At 37.3% G+C, this 26490-nt stretch overlaps 2 protein-coding genes across 4 annotated transcripts in view; both read right to left on the reverse strand.

Moving 5' to 3' along the window:
- Window positions 1-24366, reverse strand: part of LOC125100249 (protein limb expression 1 homolog) — a 58765-nt gene extending 34399 nt beyond the window's left edge. The window contains exons 1-3 of one of the 3 annotated variants that reach the window (XM_047730284.1): window positions 17656-19365; window positions 17165-17223; window positions 15276-15421 (exon numbers count right to left, since the gene is read on the reverse strand). In XM_047730284.1, the coding sequence (XP_047586240.1) occupies window positions 15276-15357 (82 nt within the window). In that variant the 5' untranslated portion in view covers window positions 15358-15421; window positions 17165-17223; window positions 17656-19365. Of the gene's footprint in view, window positions 1-9748; window positions 9837-15275; window positions 15422-17164; window positions 17224-17655; window positions 19366-23116 lie in introns of those variants that run through there. The other 2 variants (XM_047730287.1, XM_047730286.1) reach the window with 2 other exon arrangements.
- A 1227-nt stretch (window positions 24367-25593) lies between these two features.
- Window positions 25594-26490, reverse strand: part of RIOK2 (RIO kinase 2) — a 29679-nt gene continuing 28782 nt past the window's right edge. Inside the window, exon 10 of the mRNA XM_047730282.1 lies at window positions 25594-25872. Within this exon, the coding sequence (XP_047586238.1) occupies window positions 25708-25872 (165 nt within the window). The 3' untranslated portion in view covers window positions 25594-25707. The remainder of the gene's footprint in view (window positions 25873-26490) is intronic.

Raw genomic sequence — 26490 nt, forward strand, 5'->3', positions numbered from 1 at the left:
AAAATAATGCACAACCACTTTCTAAGCTGTTTACTAGAGCACCTGCCTCCTTTACCTCATCCCTAGGACATGGATCAGCTTCACCGTGTGCGTTCAGGCAAATTCTCAAGATGCCTAAGGAATCAGATGCCTGTGCATATTTTAAAACTGCAGTGTTCAGTATTTAAGAAGTGTTTTGGAAAAAAAAAACTGGGAAAAGGTAAGACTATCATAGGGAATAATTGAATTAACAAAAAGGTACATTTTGAAGTGGTAAAGGTGACATTGGTCATTATAGAGTTTTTCATTTATTCAAAATATCTAATAATATTTTCTATCTCCCATCTTCTCCTGCCTCCCAACTCCAAGAAAACAAGGATTTTTGAGTTGGTTGACTTGCATTTCTATTGCAGGTGACCTCCAGAATTCAGCACGATGTCTTAAAGATTGAAGGCTAAAACAAAAACCGGCCTGTTGCTTTGATAGTCAACAAGGCATATTAGCCTGCGATTTTAAGTTAGTTTGTTGTTGAGTGGATGTGAGCTGCGTACTGGAGTAGGAAGATGAAGACTCATGACTGTCCAGGTAAAATGAACATGAGACTTTTGGCATGTAAAGCTATGTGGATTAAAGAGTTCAAAGGTATGTACTAAGTAGAATTCTACATGAATAAAAGTAGCAGTTTTCAAATTTTTCATTCTACAACCCTAGAAGACTTCTTTGATAGTCCTATGTATGTCATCACCTCTAAAGAGTACAATGTATGTACATGCACACACACAATCCATCTTTCTATCTCTATCTTCTCTTGTTGACTGGAAAACCAGATGAATGGAGTGCAGAGAGAAGAGGGCCAGCTTGCTATCTGGAATTCCAAAGAGCAGTATATCAGAGGACGCTCTATTTAAGAAACACGTGCTTATTTTTTTGAAGTAGCAACAAGGTTCATGGACAATGTCACAGATAATGTAAGCAGAAGCTCAAGTTCTGCTGAAGAAAAGCACAAGTTTGAAGAGAGGCCTCATTACACAGTTTAGTCCCTAGCTTAAGTTGCCTTTCAGTGCTCAGGCGATGATCCCGCCTTCCTTATTTCAGAACAGATTTGGGCTACCAAGCATGTGATATCCATCCCCACATCTAGTGACCCATCTGCACAAGTGCCCAGCTCCATAAGATTTTCTTCCAGTCTCAAATGGCATTGTTCCGTAGTAATTCTCTTCACCTCTTAGTTTTAAAGGTTTCCTCTTTATTCACACCTTTTCAGCAGCTAAAAGTATGCTTTAGAGAATGAATAAATGAATCAATCCATTAATTAAATGAAACACTCAACCTTGAGAGTATATCAGACTATATCAGACTACTAATTACTAATATTTTCCTATTGTAAAGAAGCTGCTAGAAAGACTATTTTATATGACTATCTCCACTTCCTTATCTTCCATTTATTTTTAACCCTCCATAATCTGACTTTCTTCCACAATTTATTCCACAAAAACTGCTCTAGCAAACACCACCAATTCCTAATTTTCAGTCTTTATGTATTTGACGTCTAATTGTATTTTCACACAGCTGATCAGTTTCTTCTAGAAACTCTCATATCCCTAGGCTTTTTTGACAGTATTTGTCCTGATTCTGCTTTTCTATTTCTAATTGTTTCCTCTCAAATTCTTTTGTGGGTTTCTCTTCTTCTGCTCACCCTTCATGTTGATTTGAATAAAAATCTTGTCCTTGTCTTTTCTTGCTCTTTCTACCATTCTCCTTAAATGACAGAACCTATCTCCATTACTCCATCCATCCACCATAATATAAGCTGACAGTTTCCACAACCTTCTCCTATAACTCCAACTTTGTTTACAGATACTTCCTTGTCAGATGTGACACAAATTCAACATTTCCCAAGCTCAACTCATTTTCTTTCCCACAAACTCTTCTCTTCCTCCTGAATTGCTTAGAAAGTAATATTTCACCTACCCAATAACCTAATCAGAAACCTGGCAGGCACCTTAAACTTCATGTCCTCTTTCCTTCCTAATAAATCCCCAAGTTTTATTGATTCTATATCCTGATGCTTCCTATAGTCCTCACTTCCTCTCAATTTGTACTACCATTGCTGCATTGGTTCTTATCTCACCAAATATACAATATCCTCCTGACTTCCATTATTCTCCTATCCTCCAATTGTTTCCCAGGTAATCTAAATCTCATAGCTCATCAAATCATTCACAACTTAAAAATCCTTCTGTGAGTTCTTCATTACCTACAAGATAAATAACTCCTTGGCAATGCATAGAAGACCCTCTGTCTTGATACGGTTTCTCATTCCATACTTCTCTCCTCCTCAAGTCACCTTCCAGGCTTCACATACTCCCATGCTTTCTATGCTACTGGCAAACACTTTACTTCCATTCCCACATGTGGAATGCCCTTTTTTCCACTGACTATTGTCTTCCTGTGTGGTCTACTCATCTTTTAAGATTCCCCTCTACCATCAGTTACTTAAAAATAAAAACAAAAACAAAATAATCACTAAACGCTTGTACAGAAATTGCAGTCCTCTCTAAGAAGCAGCCTAGATATCACCAGGGGTCTCGTTAGAAATGCAGGATTTCAGGCCCACCCCAAGGCTATCAAACCAGAATCTGCATTTTAATAAGATTCTCAGGCAAAGTGATGTGCATTGAAGTTTGAGAAGCCTTTTTGTAGGAAGACGTTGTTATTCTCATCTCCTTTATTATGTATCTATTACATTCCAGGCACCATGCATTTTCTCATTTAATCTTTACAACATCCGCTAGAAACAGGAATTATCATCCACAATTTACAGATTAGAAATTAAAGATGCTTAAGGTATAATCACACAGCTACAAAGTCTTAGACCTGGGATTTTTAACCTACTGCTGTCTTGAGTGCATAGTCCATGCTCTTTGTTCATTCCAAGACACTCTCTAATATGACGGAATTTAAGTTGTTTTCATGTGTGTCTACTCTACTGGAGGTACCTTTATCAAGGTCACTGATATTAAATAAGTAAAATTACTATGAAGAAGTAGAATATCAAATGGCTGAGATAAGGGATGTGGGAGGAAGTAGAAGGAGAGAGAATTGTTGGGGAGATCCTAGAATAACTGCATGAAATCCAGTTCATTTTTGTGACTTCTCTCAGTTTATAACATCTGAGAGTAAAGAAAGCAATTTAGCCTCTGAATTTACTTTGCACATCAAACTTTTAAATCCCTTGCATGGCCCCAAATCGCTTTCTCAGACACAAGTGATAGACCCTGAAATGGACTAAATATTTGTATCTTCTACCTCTCTCCCCTGTACCTTCCCTCTCCCCAGTTCATATGCTGAAGCCCTAACCCACAGGATAGTGGCGCCTTTGGGAGATAATTCGGTTCAGAGGAGGTCATGGGGCTGGGGGTCCCATGATGGGATTAGTGCCTTTTTAAGAATAGACAGAGACACTAGAGCTGCCTTTCTTGGCCATGTGACTATATGGCAATAAGGCAGCCATCTGCAAGTCAGGAAAAGGTCTATCACCAGGAAGCAAATGTGCTGACAACTTGAACTTAGACTTCCCTGCCTTCAGAACTGTGAGAAAACAAATTCCTGTTATGTATGCCACCCAGTCTAAGGCATTTTTTTGCAATAGCCTGAGCTAACACAAACCTCTTTAGCAGTTTTGAATATTTTGTGTATCAACAAGACAATTTACAAAGTAGTTTATAGGCATTAGTATAGTTAACTTCTTTGTCACAGTGTTTTGAAATTTGAAATGTGACAGAGTTTTGAGAGTGGTAATTCAAATCCCCAAGTAAATCTCTCTTGAATGAGCTTTTTGTTTTTCCCTACCTCAGGCTTTCTTTTTGATTATAAAAAGGTGAGTATTAAGGCTTTCACAAAAGGCAGTTGAACAGAGAAGACATCCAACAATGTGGAATACATTGACCATCCAACCTTTGACTTGCTCTATAGAAATCCTCAATCAGCTTCAGAAAAGCAGTGTCTTTATTGTCCCTGAACGTATGTAGAGTGGTTTTTTGTTTGTTTGTTTGTTTGTTTCACCTGTGCCTTGGTTCAAGTTTTCCTAGGAGTATTGTTTCTGCCGCTCCCCTCTATCTACCCCACTTACTCCCAAACTTCAGAGGAAATACCACCTATTCCATCATGCCTTACTCACTGGTTCTGGCCCACATGAATCTCCTTTTCTGAGCTCTCATTCCATTAGTGGTCCTGTGTCTTAGCACTTAATCTCCTCTAAACCATGCTAATGAAATGGATGTGGTGTTCCAGGCTAAATTGATCAAGTCAGACTTGGCGGACTTCTTTCTGGCTGCAGGAATGAAATGCCTTATGATAAGAATTCATCTTATATCATACAGCTTTGTTACTTAATTCACAGCAGACTGTGAGAATCTGGAGGGCAGGGACTCTGGTTCTTTCTTCTCTCTAGCCTCCTTGGTACCCAACACATGAAGCAACCGTTGAATTCACTTGGAATATAAGAAGACTCTACATTTCTGAGCCATTTGAATGCAACTGAATGAATGTGTAGAAAGTAAGTGAAGTCACTATGATTCCTGGAGAGTTTGAGGCTTCTTCCTTGAACAGGAGGTTTCATGTATGAACCACTATGATGCTCACACAGCATGGATGTGATGGTGGCAGCCATGCTTCAGCTGGAGATTGGAGCAGGTACAGATAGATCATGCCTGGTCAGAGTAGACACATGATTTTTTTGGTCACTTTCTAGCTAGGTCTTTACTTTCATAATAGCTAAGGTTTAGAAAAATCCTGGAATGGAGATGGTGAGTAATTTTATCTTGGAGTACCAACCCTAATCCATTTATGTTGACTGCCTGCAACATCATGTTGAAAAGGATTTGAAAGTAGCTTCTGGGATAAGTGGAAAAGAACACCAGAATTAACCGGCGTTGTGGCACTGGCATGGTTTATTTGACAACACTGACCTTGGTGATATGGAGTTAAAAAAAAAAGAAGTTCAAAACAGGCTTCTTCCCATAAAAATTGATTGATTGAAGAAATAATATATGTGTAATATAATTAGTGAAGAAAATGTTAAGAGTGTTACATTGTAGAACAGATATGATTTTATTTGTTTTTTAAGATTTTATTTATTTGACAGAGAGATCACAAGTAGGCAGAGAGGCAGGCAGAGAGAGAGGGGGAAGCAGGCTCCCTGCTGAGCAGAGAGCCCGATGTGGGGCTCAATTCCAGGACCCTGGGATCATGACCTGAGCTGAAGGCAGAGGTTTTAACCCACTGAGCCACCCAGGTGCCCCAACAGATATGATATGATTTTATTTTATTTTCTTAAAGATTTTATTTATTTATTTATTTGTCAGAGAGAGAGAGAGAGAGAGAGAGAGAGAGAGAGAGCCAGTGAGTGCACAAGCAGGCAGAGTGGCAGGCAGGCAGAGGTGGAAAGAGAAGCAGGCTCCCCACTAAGCAAGGAGCCGGATGTGGACTCCATCCCAGGACCCTGGGATCATGACCTGAGCCAAAGGCATTGGCTTAACCAATTGAGCCACCCAGGCATCCCCCAACAGATATGATTTTAAAGTAATATTTAAAACCTAAAAATTTATTGCACAATAATTAAACCAACACAGGGGGGAAAGCAAATGAATATGGGCTGAAAATTTCAGGAAAAATCTGCCCTGGAAAAAGCTAAGCTGAGCCACTTGAGAAGAGATCTAGCCATGATGAGAGAGAAGTTGTGCTCTCAAAGGAGTAAGGATGGCTTGACAAGAAGAGTAAGAAAACTAAAATGCCTCAGCCAAAGAATTTTGTAAGGGGGCATAGGAAAGGGGTATGATTTGACAGAAGACAGGGGAAGGGGAGTTAGTTTCTTCTAAGAACTGGAAATCAAGCCTACTGTTCTAGTGCCCCAGCTTTACCTGAGTGGGTAAGAATGGCAGGAGCACAGAGTCCCTTGCCCTTTGTCTTTGCCCAAGATGCTGTTCTGCTCATGGTGGCTCCATTCAAGAAGCAGGGCCCAGACATGTGGAGAGAATGCTTGGCTGCTCTTGTAGATCTGGGTGACCCCAAGGAGAACGTTTCTGGGAGGGGTTTGGACATAAAAATCTATGAGAAGTGGGTAGGGGATGAGACAAGCAAGAGAAGGTTCATTTTGCAGCCTGGAAGGCACAAAGCCCCTTAGGACAAGATCATCAGTAATTGGATGCTCAGACGGCTTTTATCCTACAAATTCAGAACTTGTCATTTTCATGGATGGGGTGCTATAAAGATGCCGGTAAGGACACATGATCTATGTTTTCATGTGGGCATTCTGAGATATATAGAATGTAAATGCCCCATGGATTATAGAATATGTTATAGAAGAGTCCTCAAATATAGACACTGTTTCAAACACAGCGACGTGTATACTGGATCTTGTTTCTCTACATTTTATCAACCAGCAGGCAATTTACTTAGTAGTTAAAAGCATGGAATCTGGAGCCAGAATGCCTGTGTTTGAATTCTGTCTGTACCACTCTAAGATACCTACCTAACTGCCCCAGTTCTGTCTGTAAAATGCAGTACTTCCTACACAAAGTTTCTGTAAGGTTTAAATGGAAAATGCTCAGAATAGAGCTTGACACATAGTAAGCACGAGAATGTTAGCTATTATTTGTGGTTAAAGAAGGTGAAGGAGGAAAGGAAATGGCATGATTATATGCTTGCATAATGAATCTTTGAAACTGACTATTCCTGGGTTAGAAACCATATCATTAAACATTCTAAAAAAGTCTGCGCATCTGAAAATTCTCTAATTGCACATATTGTGCTATTTATTTCCAAAATATGTAAAGAATTCAGAGATGGAAAAGAGAAGGCTCTTTTGATATTATTCACTAGTAAAGTCAAAACTTCAAACTAGCCAGAAAATAATGGATGAAATGCTATATCTCAAAATCTGAAAATAGGGATGTTTGTCCAAATTATTCACTTTCTAATGGATGCTAAAAGCAACAGAACTGCTCTTAGCAGAAACAACGAGAGGAGCTAACTTCTATTTAAAATTAATGTTTAAATGACTGCTTATGCTTCAGGAAAATAGAAACATTACAGTCCATTGCCCAGTTCAATTACTTAATATGTGGTAAGTCCTGTGTGAGAGACAGTCATTTGTCAGCAAAAAGGGCTCTTAAAAGTATGTTATAAATCTATCAGAAAAAAGGAACCATTTTCTTTTTGCCTTACAGAGAAAAAATTCTAGCTGGGTAAAATACCCCTTGCCAAACAGTTAAAGACAAATTGGAAAGGCTACCATTTAAGGATAAATCATTAAAAGGCTTTCAAGATGATTAATATATTTTCAAATTGATTCTCTGCCTCCAACCAGATAGATTTATGTTATGTAATATTTTAATATAATCTTTAATTAAATTAGCTTTAGCAGGTGACATTTTAAAATAAGCTTAATGAGTATTTTCTATTCTAGCAATTTGATCATATACAACTTGCCAAATGTGATTTCCTAGTTGTTTTTTTTTTTGTTTTTTGTTTTTGTTTTTTTAAATAGAAAAAGGACCCCCTATAAATAATTTAAGGGCAAGCTCAAGATGTGATGTCAATTTATGATTTGTGTCAAATGGGTTGTAAAACAGAGTATCTTTGGGTCTTGTTGTTAGCTTGGTAAACTCCAGGACACCGACCAAAAAACCTAGTTGTCTAATCATTTATAACTATCTTCACGTTCTGCGAGATTTTGATCAGGCTAATGGAATCTTGCTGACACAGCTTGTGTATCAGGTCAGGTACAACTTGTAGGAATCTGGGCCTCTTTTTCTTAGGTGTAGATACTCTTTCAAAGATAGCTACAGCTACACTGCAGGACTGAGACAGCTTGGAGTCTTGCTATACTCCCAGGAGAGGAACTCTCCTTTAGTATAAATGTTTCAGGGTCAGCACCTAGCTCTTTGAGAAGCTGGAAAGCTGGTGTGTTTCTCCTTTTGTTTGCTTTTTCTTTTCTTCTGCTCTGGTCCCATGTGCTTCCCTGAATACTTTTCTTGAAGGAATTATGATCCTTTGGGTTGTTCTACAAAGTTAACCTCTTGGGAGACTGTCCAAAATGTGCAAAAAGTATCCCATACTTTTTCGTTTAATTTTCACCTTCAGAGTTCAAAATTGCTGAACTTTGAGTCATTTTGGGGGAAATTAAAGTGACTTTTTTTTTATATCTTTGGAAGTACTGCATAATTTTTCTTAAGAGGGCAAAGGGGAGAGAATATGAAGGAGCAAGAAGGAATCACAAAGACAAATGAAAATAAAATAAAAGATCATTAAGTATACCAGAATTAAACAGCATCAGTATGCCTGAGTTTCCATGTGTGGTTTATACATGCACCGTGTTGAGATGATGTCATCCAATCACAAAAGCTACATAAAATAAAAACCTGATGTAATCTATTTAACCAATCAGAAAGAATATATCTCTCCCATTTTCCATCAGGCACTGACATTACACTGTATTTAGGAGACTTTGTAGGACTGCTGATTATAAGTAACTAATCAAAGATTAAAAAAATAAAAGCAAACACTGGTTGCTTTGCTGACAAATTCTGTTTAGCTAAAATGGTCAGTCTATGCAAATGTGGCTTTAGGCATACAATGTACTCTCCCTAGGAAAAGTCATAAGAAAACCCTTCACAACTCTGCAATAGCTATCTAACTAGGGTTTATGTACAAGTTCAAAGATAGATAGAGTTTTGCTCTAAAGAGCATGGTGCATGGCTTTTGAGTTACCCACAGTTGAGGTTAGACCCTGAAGATGAATATAAGGACTGGCAATCTAAATTACTGTGCCACTGTGGTGTATGGAATGATTTAGGGTCCTCTACCATGGGCAACCCAAGACAGTGCTCTGGGGAAGTTGTCTGAGGTGGCTGTGTTTATTTCCAGAGCCCCTTCTTCCTCCATCCTGTTCCATCTGGCTGTCAGTTTAACCTTGCATGCAATTAAGCTGTGATTAAGGGGTCAGTGATGATGTTTTAGAAGGTACAGTTTATTTTACAGTAAAGGAGAATATCTGGCAATAGTAAAAATCTTTCTCCCTTTTTGTGAGGGAGAAAACCAACTATTCAGGAACCAAAAAATGTCTTTTGTGCACCTGCTAGGTGCCTGACCCTGTGGGAGGGCAGATGGAAGTGCAAGATATGGTTTTGCCCTCCTGGGACTTCCAACTTAGGTGTAGACAAAAACATGCCAGCAAAGCTGTAACTCATAATGCACAAGAGAAATATAAACTACATAGTATAGGCCATGAGTGCCAAAGGAGTGGTGACAAAATGACGGGTTCCCACAGCTGCCTAAGTGGATGAGGTCAAAATAGGGATCAACTGATTATCATCGCAGCAGGGGGAAAAAAAAAAAAAGACCGTAATTCAGACAGCATTCCACAGACACCAGAGAAAGAACATAGAATATAGAGAACTACAGGGAGTGTAATAATTGACTATTTCGTCAATATTAAGCTTTCAATAAGAATCTTTTTGTTTTCTTTTTCTTTTAAAATAAGATGGTTTTAACTACCATGACAGACTAAACTTACATGAGCATTTGAACATGGAGGAAAAGAAGTAAGAGCCTTTGGGGTTAAAACTTCAATATGAAATGTATTAAATACAGAAGATTCTTTTATGAAAGGCTTCTAAAGTTGTCTTACATTTCTTAAATCAATCTGTAGCACATAATCAGTAAAACCATATCATTTAAACAGAAAAATCATGACTTAGAAACTCACCCTTGTGCAGCTGTATCCTATTATGGCTGTAACTTAACACATGAGTTTCAGAAGTTGTTAAAGTTGAGATCAGGCTAACAAATCTTAACTGTTAAAAAAAAAAGCCTATGGTGAGATGACATGGCAGACCATGAAGAAGGACTAGATTTGATACAGGTTGAATGTTGATTGTAGTTTATTTGTTAAATCTTACTTATATATTAAAAAATAAACGTATTAGGACAGATGGCCATTAAATGATCAAGAGGCCACTGATTTTTTTTCTCCATTTTTTTTTAAGATTTTATTTATTTATTTGACAGAGAGAGATCACAAGTAGACAGAGAGACAGGCAGAGAGAGAGAGAGGGAAGCAGGCTTCCTGCTGAGCAGAGAGCCCGATGCGGGACTCGATCCCAGGACCCTGAGATCATGACCTGAGCCGAAGGCAGCGGCCCAACCCACTGAGCCACCCAGGTGCCCCTTTTTTCTCCATTTTGAAAAATTTTCCTCTGGGGCTGAGACTTTCAGTATTTAAATCTACCAAATGTATATATACTGAATAAAGGATTAGAGAACAGTGCTTATGGCACTAATGGCTGAAACCAAAATCTGCATTTGTCTCTTGGCATAATTAAAATAAAACTAGTTGTATCCTGTAATAAAGTAAAACCAGCATGTGAGTAGGCTTCAGCTCACACTTTAGATGCTAAAATTATCAGAATTCAAATTATTGTAATTAAGATGATGTTGTTAACGCAAAATAAGCTAGTGAGCAGCAGAGGGTTTTTTTTTTTTTCCCTTAACCATATTCTTTGAGGCATACTTTACGTGGTGGAATGCAATGCAATATGTGTAGAGATTTTACTGCACAAGTACCTTCATCCCTCACATCCTACTCCATTCCTTTTTGTGAAATGCAAAAACCATAAATGTATCATCAAATTTATAGATTTCAGATAACTACACTAAAAAGCATGGGATGGAGAAAACACTTTACTCTTGAGGATTTTTGCTCTCTTGGGTTGCATACAGCCAGATTCATATTACTAAGATGTTTTTAATAGCTTTATAGTCTGGTCCAATTTTTCCAAAGGGTAAAAATGTACCTTTTGAAATATTTACCTGATATAAATAAAACCTTTCATGCAGAAAAATGTTTCCCAAATGGAAGTTAATGCACCTCAAATATGTGAGAAATTTACTTCTAATTGTGCAGTGTTTAGTAAAGTTTCCTTCTCACTTTTTTATTATGAAATTTGGGAAAACATATTAATGAAATCTAACATCACTTTGTCATTCAATGCTGGAAACCAACAGATCTCAAGGCTGTAACGACAATGAAGATTTTTTTTTTTTTAAGATTTTATTTATTTATCTGACAGACCGAGATCACAAGTAGGCAGAAAGGCAGGTGGAGAGAGAGGAAGGAAGCAGGTTTCTGGCTGAGCAGAGGGCCTGATTTGGGGCTCGATCCCAGGATCTGGGATCACCAACTGAGCCGAAGGCAGAGGCTTTAACCCACTGAGCCACCCAGGCGCCCCTGAAGATTGTTTTTTAACAATCTGTTTTAAGAAAGTTTGCCTTGATTTTGGCTTTCAGTTAGTCAAAGTGATTTCTCACTACAGGCCTGTATACATTTGCAGATTTTGCATCTTGTGTGGCTGGGCAAGAGGGCAAGGGAATTTCTGCTGTTGAAAAAGCTGAGATTCTTCCTTAGTATCAGGAAGTGTACCTCGAACACATATCAATCTAATATTTCCTCCAATGCAACATAAGGCCATAAACTTGCAGAAATAATCTAACAACACTGTTAACTCCAGTGGCTCCCTGTTGCCTGCACCACCTGATTTTATAGCCTTGTCGCCACCTTCCCCAATGCAGTTTTTGTATTGCCTGATATGTCTTTGGACAAGCTCTTCTTTCTCCTCAAAAATGCCCTTCCCCTCTGACTCTCCTGTCACATTCCTGTTCAGATGGGCTTATTTAATGAGTTTCCTCCATATTCCCAGAAGAGTTCATTTGCCCTCCCTCCCAACCCCCCATTTTCCCATGACAGCACAAATGACAAGGTAATATAATACTTCTGAGAGGTAATATCGTCTAGTGGCTAAAGGTGAAGAGTTGGAATAGCATTTGAATTCTGTCTCTATCACTCATTAACTGTGTGGACTTAGGCAAGGCACTTTAACCTCCAGGAGACTCAGTTCCCTCACTTACAAACAACAATAATGCCTACATTACTGGTTTGTTGTGAATAAATGTTCCTAGCATAATGCCGGTCATCACATGATGAGGACTTGATATCCTAGCATTACTATGAATGGATAAAGAGCAAGCCCAAAGATGGCAGATAAGCATATTATACTCTTGTTATATGAAGAGTTAACATTCAGAGTTGAATCTGAAAGTGCAGGCATCTTGAAATCATGTAGATTTCCTTTGAGAAAGCACACCAGGAACTGTCAAGTAGTGGCAAACAAATAGTAAGCTCAGACACACATTTTAAAAGAGCTGACAAGGGCTGCTTTTAGAATAGCTCATCTTTGGTTGTGACATATGACAAACAAAAGGAAACTGGTCGTTGAACAAAGCCAGGAATGGAAGGCAACATGGAGATATGCCTTAATTTCCCTGCAAAGAGATTCTGGCTGGTGGTTTGGAGACTCCTAGCGCTACTTGTTACAAATTTGAGACAGTTACACAGTGGAGAACAATCCAATATCAGCTTAGATGAGCAAATTTCAAATTGAGAGCCCACTTTATTTAAAATGTCTTTCCATTATTTTTTATTTGAAATGTGAAATAGTTCTGGAAAAAAGCAAAAAATTGTTATGGAATTCATTTCCTTCCAGGAAAGAACATTAAAGAAAAAAAAAAAAAGGTGCAACTATTGCCAGATGAACACCTTGTCTAAAACAAATGAGAGATTTAATGCATTGCAAAATGCCACTTGGAGGGCCTCCTTGGCTGAGAAAAGCAGCTAAATAATATTTCCTTAAATGAATGTAACTATCCCCATGTGTATCAGTCTCAGACCAGAAAACTCTCTGGGTACTTTTCCTGACCAACTTGAAGAGAAAATTCAATTTACAATTGCTTGTTTTTAAATAAATCAAAAGCCACTGAAGGCCAAAAAGAAAAAAAAAATCAAATGATCATTTATCTCTTGTATTATGTGTTTCCAAAGAATGAAGAGAGAAAAAACCTGTCCCTGCATTTATAGAAAATTAAGAAAAACATTTTGAGAGAGAGAGAGAGAGAGAGAGAGAGAGAGAGAGAGAGAGAGTGTGTGTGTGTGTGTGTGTTAATGCTCCTTTGTTCAACTGAGCTGGGTTTTAAAAATTCTTGGACTGGCTTTTCACCTTGCAAGAAAGCAAGGTAGCATTTTTTCTTAAGGATTTGGCAGTGATGTACTCAAGTGCTTAGCTCTGTCCTTCTGGCAGGAAGACACTGGACTGGGGTGGGGGAAAAAGGGCCACAAGTAACTAGGAGGAGAGGAGGCTGCTCAGAACATGCCATTCAGGGCCGATGGCAGCTTTTTACAAGCTGTGTTAAAAGATGAGTGTGGTGGCAGCAGCTTATGGGTGTGCAAAGAAAATGAGTCCACGTGCTAAACTCTGGCATGTGCATGATAGGCTGCCAGGGTATGGCATAACCCCCAGGCAGACTTTTGATGTCCTGCCCCAGAAAATGAGTAAGCCTGTTCCCATTTATTCCATGAGGATGGTGAGTGGCTGGATGTTTCAATGTTATAAAAAGTGCTGGTACAGAAATTTGCCATTTGGCTTACTTTCACTTAGTCATTTTTCAGATTAGAAACACCTGAGTGGAGAGCATCAGCAGTTTAATACTCATACCTATTTAGGCCATGCAAGCAGTTGCAGAGTACAACCCATTTGAGGGTAAGCAGGCAATGCTATCTAATTACATTTAGGTTCTATGTTAATGAATGAGATACATGAAATAGGAGACTTCTTTATCTTTCCATACAAGAGAGTTCCCGCAAAGGTCTGGATGATAGAACAGAATGTATGTTTTATTTTAACCCTTTTTCTATTTTATTCTCTCTGCTAAACTGTAAACAATTGGTGGGGTTTAGTTAAGCTTAAAAAGTGACCATATAATTACAGACTAAACTTCTTAAATTCACAAGAAACTCAGTGAAAAGTTGCTCCTCTGTTTCTTTTTACTACTTCCACTCTCCAAACCCGCAGCATAAGACCCCTGGTTCTATACAACTTATCCAAAGCTTTGAGCAGGTCAAGAGCCCTTTCACCCTTCACTAGTGAATTCAGTGCCATTGTAGGAGAAAGACGTTCTTTCCTTCCCTTTTTGCTTAAAGGAACACACTAAACCTGAATAGACTCCAGGTTAGATGGGGGAGGAGTGATTTTTATTTGTCTAGCATAGCTATTGACATATTCTTGAAAAGAATATTTAAAAAGACAGAAAAAAGGAAGATAGGAAGAAAGGAAGGAAATAAAGCACTTAAATATGGTATTGAAGGGCACATTGGTAACAATTTAATTTCTAAGAAGAAAATTTTATAGAAAAAAATGGCCTAACATTTTTGTCTTCATCACAAATAATAGAAATATAAACTAAAAGGATATCTGGAAACTAACATTATTCAGCAATCAGAGAGCAAAAATTCAAAGCACTGATGTTTTGATGGAGACAAACATAACAAGATTCACAAAGAAAGCTGTAACTTATTGAAGAAAAAAAAATTCCATATGCATTTTACCTTTTGGGCAGTTTCATAGCAAAATTCTATTTCAGAAGCCCTTTGTAATATGAAACTCACTGTAGATAAGATACAACATGAAGATAGTCTGTTTTGCAGCAGCAGGAAATCAAATTGGTTCCAGAAACTAAGTTACATGACAAATGGTTTAATAGTATTGCTAGGATTGGAGAGCTTGATTGAATTATTTTTCATAATCATTAAAGAAAAGATTTTGAAATAACTTTGCCATAACTGTTCAGATTTTTTTTTTTTTTTTTTTTGAGGGGGAGATGTTGCAGAGGTGGGAATACTCTAGTTTTATTGGCCTTTTAATTAAAGTGTTATTATTTGTTACCAAAATTCAAAAGCTCACTGGTGATTTATTTATGTTTGTTTGAAAAAAAAAATTTCAAACACAATACTTAATTTAACAGTTAATATGTTTTGAGGATTAAACAGGTTAACAAATACAGAATATTTATTATCATATCTAAGTTATTTTTAGCTTTAATCTCAGCAGCAATCAGCCTTTCTTTATTTATAAAAGCATCTGGAAGAGTTCATTAAGTCTCTGGACAGTCTTTATTTTAGGAAAGACTTCCAAACAGTTAGTAAGATGTATCACTGACAAAATAACCCAGCAACTAATACACGTAGGTGAAATGAAATCATTCTCCTGACTGAAGTCAGGAACAAGTTAAATATCACTTAGACCACAGCACACGACTACAGAGATTTAGGAGAAATCATACTTAAATAGGATGTGACTAGACGTTTAGGACTATTTTCAGAAAACTTTTTCCCCTTCAGTACTTACAGTCTTTGAAGACTAGAGCAGGGTCTCTGTGAGGCAAGACTTGGGCAATGATGTGTCTCAGGGATTCCAAGGTTCTGTCCATCTTGGGTCTGCCTGTGTGAGCCTGCTGCACAGTGTCCTCATGCCTGAATTCTTGCAGTCCTGGACTGAATTTGTGCAGCTCATTGATGCACAGGATTACCAAAGAATCCCTTTTAACATCTGCCAATCAGACATTTCCCAGAATCTAAAGACCCCTCAGGGGGCCCTCCTCCCAGGCTCACTTATCTTTGTTGTAGGCTGAGCTAATTAGCTCTAAAGGCTGGCTGACAGACTGGTTCCCATTGCTTCTTTCTGTTAAACACACCCACCTACAGGCTAGCAGGGGAAGCTCGATAATCATGGGACCAGATTTCCTCTCCAACCAGATTCTGCCTGAATGGTGTACGGCTTTCTGACTTGGGTATTTCTTTTGGTCCCCCACCTTCAAATGTGCTGTCCCCAGTATAAAATCAAGAAGGTTATTTCTCAAGGAAATTACTTTAGTAACAAAGGAATTTCCAGCTCAGGATTTCTAGTTAAGAATTAGTACAATCTAAATTCTTTGGTAAAGAAGTGCTTATAAAGATTATGAAAAAAAAAGAAAAAAAAAGGATTATGGATAGCGCCAGGGACCAGATTATGCTTTGTATTTGAATTCGGAGCGTCTCTATGGGAACCAAATTTAAAATACCCCCCCTCCACCCAAGTTATAGTAACTTCTGAGGGTAGTAGTAAGTAAAACCTTTGCACTGTCTTTTGGCTTGCCTGAGAATGTTTGTTATCCTATTAATTCTTCAAGGCAATCATTCCTAGGATTGAGTTCAGTGAAATCTGATATCACTCACTTCCTTTTAGTTCATGATAACTTCTTCTATGGATAAGCAAAATATGTCTTTTTCTAAAGATTATAGTTACTAAAATATCTTAACAGATTTTAGTACCTTTTTCTAATTCCCGTACCACTCACAACAAGGTTAAATAGTTTTACCACAGGAGACATAAATAGAAGTCATGGGATTCCATTGCAGTAATTAGGATTTATACCAGAACTGACTTTTAATGGCTATGACCTATGTTAGTTACTGAAGACTTGCTGAGGACCACTCTTTTACTTAAAATATTTTTCCAGAGTAGGCACAAGAGAGTGCCCTACAATGTTCTTTCCAATTTTCAGATTCCATAATTATGTGGTATATGATTAACTGAAAACAGTTCTTTAAAGACAATATAAAAGTAAAATGTTTTGCATGTGATAGGCTTCTTCAGCTAGTTGGTAGAAGGGTGGGCTTGATAAAAGGAAACAGAAGAAATGGGGCTATACTAATAATACTTATCATAATGACTATTACTTACTAAATGCCCCCAACAGTATATGTTACGCACAACAGAGACATGGGGCTGCCCCATTGTGCAGATACTATTAAAGAAAGAACTTGAAAGAAGTAGCACTTCATGTTAAGACACTTATTTAGGGTCCCAAAGTGTACTTTATGTGGGCTGAGCCGAATAAGAAATCATCAGTATCCTTGCCATTCATGAGTTTATAAATTTAAGAGAGAAACTAGATAAATGCCTATTATTATACAGTGATTGGACACAACATATAAATGAACGTAAGTACTTTCAGTGTCATGCTAAATTGGAAACCAGGATATTTAAGGGAAGTTCCCATTAGAGAAACAGAAATTCTCAAAGAAATGAGACTGATAATATAAAAATTGGTTGATACTCAGATTTCAATCAATAATGGACTTTTTAATGGGCATAAATTTAATTCTAGCAGTATATAAAAATATTTTGGTTGTGTCGTATGGTGGAAAGAACACTGAATTTTATATTAGTAAGATCTAGGATTTGATTTTTGTTACCTCTATGACTTTGAAGAAGTTACTCATCTCTGGGCTCAGTGTCCTCACCATTGGCCCCCCTAGAAAATTAGGGAGCTGAGTCGGATGCTTTCGTTCAGATTTAACATCTATGATACTGTGGCTATATTACAAATGACCACAAATATCATCACACATTTTCTAGCCTTCTGAAAAATACACTTATTTCCTAAAAGCTGGACTGGTCTTCAAATAGATCACTTAAAATTCCACAGTAAACCTAAAATCCCTTCAACAAATGAGAGATACAAATTAATAGGGTCAATTCAAAGATACTCATCACTAATGCCAACTAGGAGTTTGTTAAGGTTAATCTTCAACTTCCCCAAGATTTTTCTAAAGAAGGCAAACTGTAAGAGTCTGCTTAGAGAACCACAAAACAGCTTTGCAAAGATAATTCTATAAAAATATCATGATCTTTACTGAGTTATATTTTAAGAAATGAAAAAAGAATTATAGAAAGGGGACTGTACAACATTCCAGTTGGATAGTATAGTTTCTTCTTTCAGTTCAGGTCCAAAGCTTCAGCAGAAGTTTTCCAAATCCTCTGATAAACATTTTTCCTTGTCCACCCATAAAGACTTCTCACCCTAGAGTTCTGAGATAAGACATAAAAAATCAACTCAGTAGCTTCTCCTGGTTCTCTGTCTTTGATGTAGAAAGTACCTGATGGAGTTGGCAAAGCTTAAGAAACTCCTATGCAATATGTCTATTTCATACAGACTCTATGGTTCACATGCTAGATTTCACTGTCAACCTCAACTACCTGTAGTCATAGGCCATAAAAAAAACTCAAGTATTAAAACAAGGGTAGATGACTACAGTGAAAACCAAAATGATGTCTTTACAAATTCTGTATTACTCAGAAGAGTGAGAAATGGCATCCAACTGACATATTTAGTATTCAAAACTTTTACCCTATGGTAAAAGAGGAAGGCTCAGGGCAACAGCATACTTACTAAGCTCCCAGGGAGTACAGAACTCTGAGAATGTAAGAAATCAAGGTGGTATATTTTGCACCATTTCATGCACAATGCAACAAAAAAGTCTAGAAACAGGAAAAGAAAATTCATTCTTATCATTCCAGTAATATTTTTGTTGTTAAGTGACTCATTATAGGCACAAAAGGGGTAAGGAAGTGGGGGGGGTCACCAATTGAAATAACATCCATCATGTTAAAACACATAATAAATGTATCAAAGTATCATCTTTAGTTAAAAACAGGAAAGAACCTTTCTATTCTTCTCCTTGCCTCCCCACTTCATGATCTGCTCTGTCCTGGAGGAGGAGGCTGGAATCAGTAAACCAGGAGACTGGGCCTGCAGGTGTGGCTGTAGTGAAGAGGGTGAAATTTCAGGTGGGCAGGCATGCAGACTCCACAAAGAAGAGGCCTGCAGTAACTGAGCCTGAGCCAAATCATAGCTACTCATCTGTAGGAAATCAAGTGACGGAGGGGCGGAGAAAACATGGATTGAAACTTAGGAAGACTATCTTTCCTGAAATAATTTCTTCACTTACTTGCTAATGTTTTGATTCTTAAAAATTTACAATTTAAGATAAAGCAAATAAAACGAAAAAGAATTAAAGTTAAATAGAGAGAGTATGCCCTCTACAAAAACAATGGGAAATGACTGATAGCAGCTCCTTCCAGATTCCAATGGGAGTTGGGTGAAGGGAGGTGGAAGGGCCTAAGAGCTGGATTGGCAAAAGAGGGTCAGGGCTGTGAGCAAGATTGTCTCTAGGGGTATGTTGGAGGGTGAAGAAGGGCAAGGCCAGGGAGAAACTGACTTTGCAGAGGCAATAACTAAAGGTTTAGTGTCAGCTAAACAAAGCCGAAGAGACTAGTAGGAAGAATGAATGGCTGGTTAGCATCAACTTTTTTTTTTTTTTAAGCATCATCTTTTTAAACTCTCAACTGGGAAAGGACCAATGAGATGTTTGATTCAAGGTATTTATGAGAAGGTCAGTTAGAAAAGCAACTTCAGACAAAATTCAAAAAACACAGGTAACATAAAATAACTTTATCTCAGACATTTTTACCTTGATATTTCACTACATTTGGGAAATCATCAATAAGTATTAATCTGTTTAATTAACTAAATGAACAGATAATTAGAGAATTAATATCCCATTTACAGGTTAGAAAAATGTACATCTCCTCATTTTCATACAATATTACAAAAAATGCTTTTTTTTTTAAATTTTTTTATTTTTTTCAGCATAACAGTATTCATTATTTTTGCACCACACCCAGTGCTCCATGCAATCCGTGCCCTCTACAATACCCACCACCTGGTGCCCCCAACCTCCCACCCCCCACCCCTTCAAAATTCTCAGATCGTTTTTCAGAGTCCATAGTCTCTCATGGTTCACCTCCAAAAAATGCTTTTTAAAAATAATATCCTTCCCCCCCAGGTAAAACTGCTAGTGAACTGCTCTTTAAGGTTGTCCAGGCATTCAGAATCAACACTCTTAACCAGAAAGCACAATGAAAGTATACCTGTTTTTTTGAACCTTCCCATGCCTTCTTCACATTTTTTTTTTAAGGTTTTATTTTACAGAGAGAGAGAGACCACAAGCAAGGGGAGCAGCAGAGGGAGAGGGAGAAGGAGGCTCCCAGCAGACCAGGGAGCCCAATTTGGGGCTCAATCCCAGGCCCCTGAGATCATGACCTGAGCTGAAGCCTTGACTGAGCCATCCAGGCGCCCCTTCTTGACTGTTTTATGTAAGCAATTATGCAGCCCTGTCTTGGTGTTTGGCCTTGGAAGAAAAGTCAGAATTGATTCTTTAAGAAATACTTTGGAGGCCAAAGATCTCACCAGAGGAGGTTTTACTAGTTGACAGGTTAAATTTTCGGGATAAACTCAAGAGATTCTTAAAGGTGAGGGAATTTGAATGTTCATTTACAAGATTGGAGACAATGACGCCAAGCCCTTGGGTCATTAGATACATGTTCTGTGAAAACTGAACTCATTACCTTAACTGTGGCTGGCTGATATCCAGCGTAGTATATATTTTGGAAAGAATAGCTTAATGTTTTGTTTATGGAGTAAATTTTTCTAGTGGACTTTATATTTTCTCTCATATAGGGTTATCTAATTATTGGTTCTTCTCCCTCTCCTTACATTTCCTCAAAGGAACCATCTCCCATGCCCCCCAACCCTCACCTTCTGCCTGGGACAGAAGTTTATTTTGCTGGGTGCTAAAACAAAAACAAAACCAACTTTATATAAGTTGTGACTTTATGTGATCAGATTGATTCTAAAAGAGGTGTCTGAACTTCAGCTGAGTCTTTGTTGTATAAAGGAAGGGCATGCTGAGGGATGGGACACATGTTTACATAGGCTAACTAAAGCTACCTCTTTTTTTCCTTTCTTTTGATAGTCATATTTCTGGGGGGTATGAGTTCTTTGGGATGTTTAAGTCTTTGCAACAGTAATAAGCAAAGTAAAATGAAAACCTAGACTATGAAAAAAATTAATAATATTAGATTAAAACAAACCTGGGAAGAATGTTTACCGGTTGTAAATAAACAACTTAAACCTGAGATTCGTTGATGGATATGTTAGGTTCAAGCAAGCCAGTAATTTCATAGCTCCATATATTTTAGATGAAGGTTTCTGTAAAGATTGCATCATTAGTAAACTCTTAATTCAATTCAGGCTATATTTATGGATAGCTTACATTAAGATAAAAGCCTTGCGCCCATCCATTTCACACTGTAAACTATAATTTCCATTTCACTTCCTATACAGTTAACTACCAGAGTACTGCACTTAGCATGCATCCTGTTGACACAAAAGAAATATTTTCAAAAATTTGTTTAAAGGAAATAGAAAACTGTATAGAAAGGGCCCCATTTTTCCACAAAATGAAAACTATAGCAAGACCAAGTTAGAGAATAATATATTCTTCTCATCTTCTCCAGGTACCTTAGTAGCCTTGAGATCTAAGAAAAAAGTACTACTCCCCACCCTACCACCCTACTCCCCTCCCACCCCACCATGATAAACCAGAAGTGTTCCACTCAGGGCTTCAGTCTATTGAGATGGGTTTTCTTGGACCTGTGAGAAAAATGAAAGGTTTATCATGGAAAAAACAAATAAAAACCATTTTCTAAAAAGGGAAGAAATTTTGTGGGGGATAGGACTCAAAACCTTGTCCTGGTTGTATAGGACTGTCTCCTCTCAAACCTCCATACCAGGAAGACGAGTCAAAGCTTGTGGACCTTGGTGACTTTGCAGTTCTAAACCACTTGAGTACTCTGCTTCTTCTACCTTTTGCTTTTCTGGTTATGTATCAATTCCATCTTTTCCTCCCCCTCATTCCCAACCCTATTTACTCCAAGTGACTTTGGGCAAGTAATTTTACAAATAAAAATGCTTTCTCACCTCTAAAATAAAAATAAGGTAATCAAGAATCTCTATACCTCTAGTATAATAGGATTCTATCCCAGATTTTCTTAACCTTAATACTTAAGCTGACTGTGCAATATTTTAGCTTCTGTTAGATTTCTTCCAAAAAATTGTCTAATATATTTTTTTTAAAGATTATATTTATTTATTTGACAGACAGAGATCACAAGTAGGCAGAGAGGCAGGCTCCCTGTGGAGCAGAGAGCCCGATGCGGGGCTCGATCCCAGGACACTGGGATCATGACCTGAGCTGAAGGCAGAGGCTTAACCCACTGAGCCACCCAGGCGCCCCAAAATTGTCTAATATTGACAAAGTTCCCTTAGTTCTCCCTTCCCCTTTATTATTTTTTAAATTTTTAAATTTTTAACTTTTAAAATAACATCAACTCCAACATGGGGCTTGAATTCATGACCCTAAGATCAAGAGCCACATGATTGGGATACCTCAGTTAAATGTCTGCCTTCAGCTTAGGATCTTGATGCCAGGGTCCTGGGATAGATCCTGTGCCTTGCAAGGCTCCCTGCTCAGTGGGGAGGCTGCTTCTCTCTCCCTCACTGTTCCCCCACCCCCGCCCTGCCTGCCCTCACGTATGCATGTGTGTGCACGCTTTCTCTCTCTCAAATAAATAAATCTGTAAAAAAATAAAACTTGCATATCTACCAACTGAGCCAGCGAAGCACCCTCCCAACACCTTTAAAATCAAATCACTACTGGACTCAAAATCTACAATTGCTCCTTTTGCAATACATCGAGTTAATTCCATAAAAATTTTCAAAATCATCTTTAATTTGGTCCTTTGCTGCCTAATATCCCCTTCCCAACTATAGCATATTATATTCGTCTTTTGCATGACTTCCTATTTGTAAGGTATTTTTCAGTCTACTTATTCAAACAAATCCGTCTTCCCCACAACTCTCGAAATTACTCTAGCCTTTCACTTATCCACTGTCTTTGAAGTTCCTCGGCATGAGATCAATGATATCAGGCTCTTTAGTACAGTCTACTTTGTACCATCATGTAATTGTTGCATGTTTATTTTTGTCTCCCCAAACACAGCGGAGGCCTTCAGTCAACAAAAGTTTTATTTTAAAAATCTGTATACTCCCCTAATATCTTTAGACAACATCAAGCATTTGCAAAACTTATCTGAACATTTTATTTTTTTTCCTCATGTAAGCCAAACCTCTATCCACAGCAGTTATAGTAAGCATTTTTTTTGACTCAATTCATTTCAAGTGGTTACTTTTTTAATGGAAGCATATAATATCATGACAAATATTCCAAGTAATATTTTTGTGTTACGAGGCATACTCCTATTTATGAGTTAAGCTACAATAATCTGATTGTAAATGGTATATAGAATGCTAATTTTAATGTCATTATTTATAATATTAAGGTAAAAGAAAAATATTTAAAATATAACAGTATTAGTCACTCACTCCAAGTGTTGTAGACTTTGGAGTAATTTCCACTCTCCCAGTTATAAAACAACTGTGTAAGTCCCATTATGAACTTTACCTCATTCCCAGCCTTCTACAGTTGCATAGGATGGTTGAGACCTTCATACAGCAAATCAAGGTCAAACTAAGATATGGTCTGATGCTCTCTATGGAGATGTTCTGAAGAGAGATGAAGAAGAGTGGAGATGGTGAACCTTAACCACCCAGAATATTGCATGTGACTTGAAAATATCTATTATCTCAGGGTAGTGCTTTCCCTGAGAACCTGAGGAACTCATCCCTCCACATTGTGGAAGTGTCTGATAAACTTCTAAGGCAGCAGGTTTACGTGGAAAGTTCTTTAATTAGGTAATTCTTCATTTTTTTCTTAAAATTTATTGCGTACATGACTAAAAGAGGGATTATCTTCTGCTTAGTACCCTGTAAAGATCTACAGGGTTCTGGAGAAAGCTTTTTAAAGACAGACAGCCAGCTATGCACCAAAGAACAGACCAATGGCTAACAATGTCAGTTATTTAAAACAAGTATAAACTGCATTATCATGTAGGAAAAACTTATTTAATAGGAGTAACAAGTAGAGGATGAAAGCCTACAAGCAATGCATTTGTGCATCTAGATAAAACAACACTGAAAGGTTCATGGTTAAAATTCAATGACCTTGGAAATAGGGAAGATTCCTCAGGAATTCTTCTTTTGGTAACCTGAAATCATTTGAGCAGTACTTCTTAACATACAGCACGTTATCAGGCACTGTGCTACACTCCTTACAGGTGTTATTTAATTTTTACAATAACTCTAAGACAGGCACTATTAAACGTCCTTGTTTCACAAATCAAAAAAGTGAGGTTAGACAGGCTACAGAAGGCACTTTAAGTTTGGGAAATGGTAGAACCAGTATTTAAATTTGGAACTCCCAGACTCAAAAGTGTTTTAATAGCAATCACAGTACATGTCTCGACTGTATTAGCAGTGCACTTCTATTTTATTTTTGCTCACTATTCAGAGGGTGTTTTAAAACATGAGGGTTACATGCTGATAAGGCAAACTGACTTCTAATTGATGGCTACTCAAAAACATCTTTTAGAAATTGTCGTGATTACACACTGGGTCATTTGTTTAGATTCGTGCATTTGACTAATTTGTTCTGAAAACCACAGGAAATCTCAGGCTATTAAGAGCTATGTTTACTTGCCTTCGATGTTCCTTAAGTAGCAGCATGTTTTTTATGTAGTAGGTACCCAAAAGTAGACTCCATCAACTCAGTAAAACTGAGGGTGAAGTCATATAGTTTTATTCCCAGTTTACCTTTGACATTCTAACTATAGTATGTATTACAAGATAAATGTTCTATGGTTCTATTAAGCTGTCTTCAACACCATTTTATGCTATTAAAATGCTTTAAAATAGATTTATTTAGTAAATGCTTTAAAGGCACACCTAAAATTCAAAGCTAGGTAAACACTTCCAAAATTAGTGTAAGTTAATTTTTAGAGGAATTGAATTAGACATTTTCTTGCATCTCCATTATTAAAGGTAATTTATTAGATGATACATCTTGCAAATAGTAGAATGAATTTTACAAAGGTGAAAGGGAATCTGCTGTCTTTATCATTCTTGGAAATAAATCCGTTATTTTTATCACAGCTCCAAGTAATTTTAGGATAGTTGGCCAGGTGACTGTGGAGTGACACTGCCATCTAGTGGCCATTTTTCACCATAGGCGATGCCCCTTCTGGTCCACTGGGCAATGTTGAGGAGACTTGAATTCATCATCAGGTTAGATACACGTTGGAGACTTGAATTCATCACCAGGCACACACACTTTAGCACTCATCTTCACATCTCAGTGGATCATAAAGTCTTTGAGGGAGGAACCATGTCTTATGTATTTTCTTTCTTTCCTGTGCTAAGTATTTGCTAATGTCAAATATTCTTTAATGTTTAGGACCCACCCAGCTAAGTTTTCATTCCTCATCCTGTCTACCTCCTCACACACCTAACTCTTCTGCTTAGGCCTGCATAAAAACTGGCAAATGTGGAAACTGTGGTGAGACCATGGCAATTTTTGTTCTCATGACCGCATTACCAATTTAAAAAGCAGAAAATAAAATTATGCATTACGTGGCTGATCCCTAATACTGGAAACTAAAAAAAAAATAGATTACATTAAATTCTTCTAGTGGTTAAATGGAATGCAACCAAATCATTAGAACAGCAGAAAGATAAACATCGTTACAATTTCATTCTAATAGCTACACTTTAAGGAATGTTTATAAAGTGCCAGGCATTGTTCTAAGTGCTTTCTGTGTGTTACCTTATGTAGTCCTCAAAACAACCCACAAAGTAGTTAGAACAAAAAACAACAAAAATAGTGTTTTTTTTTTTTAAATACCCAGATATTCCTAATAAAGATTATTTGGAAAACAAATTTTGGCAGATTAACCAGTCACCTAAAATACTTGGAAGAATTAGATTGCTTTAGTAGAATTACTGTAATTATTCTTTGGAAGACACGTACTAAATGAATCAAATTAATAGGAGAAAGAGAGCTTATTTATCTATTTATCTGTCTTGGTCTAGAAAAGACTACAGGTGGCTTCAAAGGGGATCCTAATAACTTTCTGAAAAATATTTAAGATCTTAAATATATTACTCTCCCCAAAAGTTGGCTGCTTCTAAGCTTGACTTAATATTTTGCATGTTTTCTCTTCGTTGTTTTGTAAATATATTTGCTTCTCCTTTTTGCAATCGACGTCTGATAGCTGATTTTTGCTGTTTCGTCAACTGACGTTTCACCTTCTGTTTCACCATTTCCTGGAAAGATTTCATGAGTTAGTATTACTGATAATTGACCACTTTGATAAGGAGTAAATATTCAATAAAACAAAGATTTACATTGCTAATATTTTTTAAAATTTATTAAGAGCATGAATTTCTTGAATTCCAAATACTGACAGTCCTATATGAACCAACAATAAAATAAACACAAACTAATGGTTACAAAATAGGAGAAATTAAATTACTAACAGAAATACAGATTATAGCAAAAAGTAGTACACAATTCTTTGACTAACAAATCTCCATATGCCACCTAGTGTACCTCAGGAAAACTGAAACCAAAAATGGAAAACCAAAATACCCAGGATAAAAACTGTTTCTCCGTGTTCAAGATAAAAGTAGAAATGGCGCTGCAGTAGAAAAGTATGTTGGAAAGCATTCACAACTGGTTAAAATGTATCCAAGAGTCTTTCTAACTTCAGGTATAGGGATGACCTGATGGCAGCATTTACATGAAAAAGTCTTTATACAATTCCTGGGAAATGTAGAATAATTTCTCAATATAAATTCAAATGATTTCTTGTTAAGACTCAGGTTCCTAGTGTCACTTACAATATGAATAAAAAGTTTGAATATTCTGTTCCCAATAACCTT

This window comes from Lutra lutra, chromosome 5 (assembly GCF_902655055.1).
Source record: "Lutra lutra chromosome 5, mLutLut1.2, whole genome shotgun sequence".
In the NCBI taxonomy this organism is placed as follows: Eukaryota; Metazoa; Chordata; class Mammalia; order Carnivora; family Mustelidae; genus Lutra; species Lutra lutra.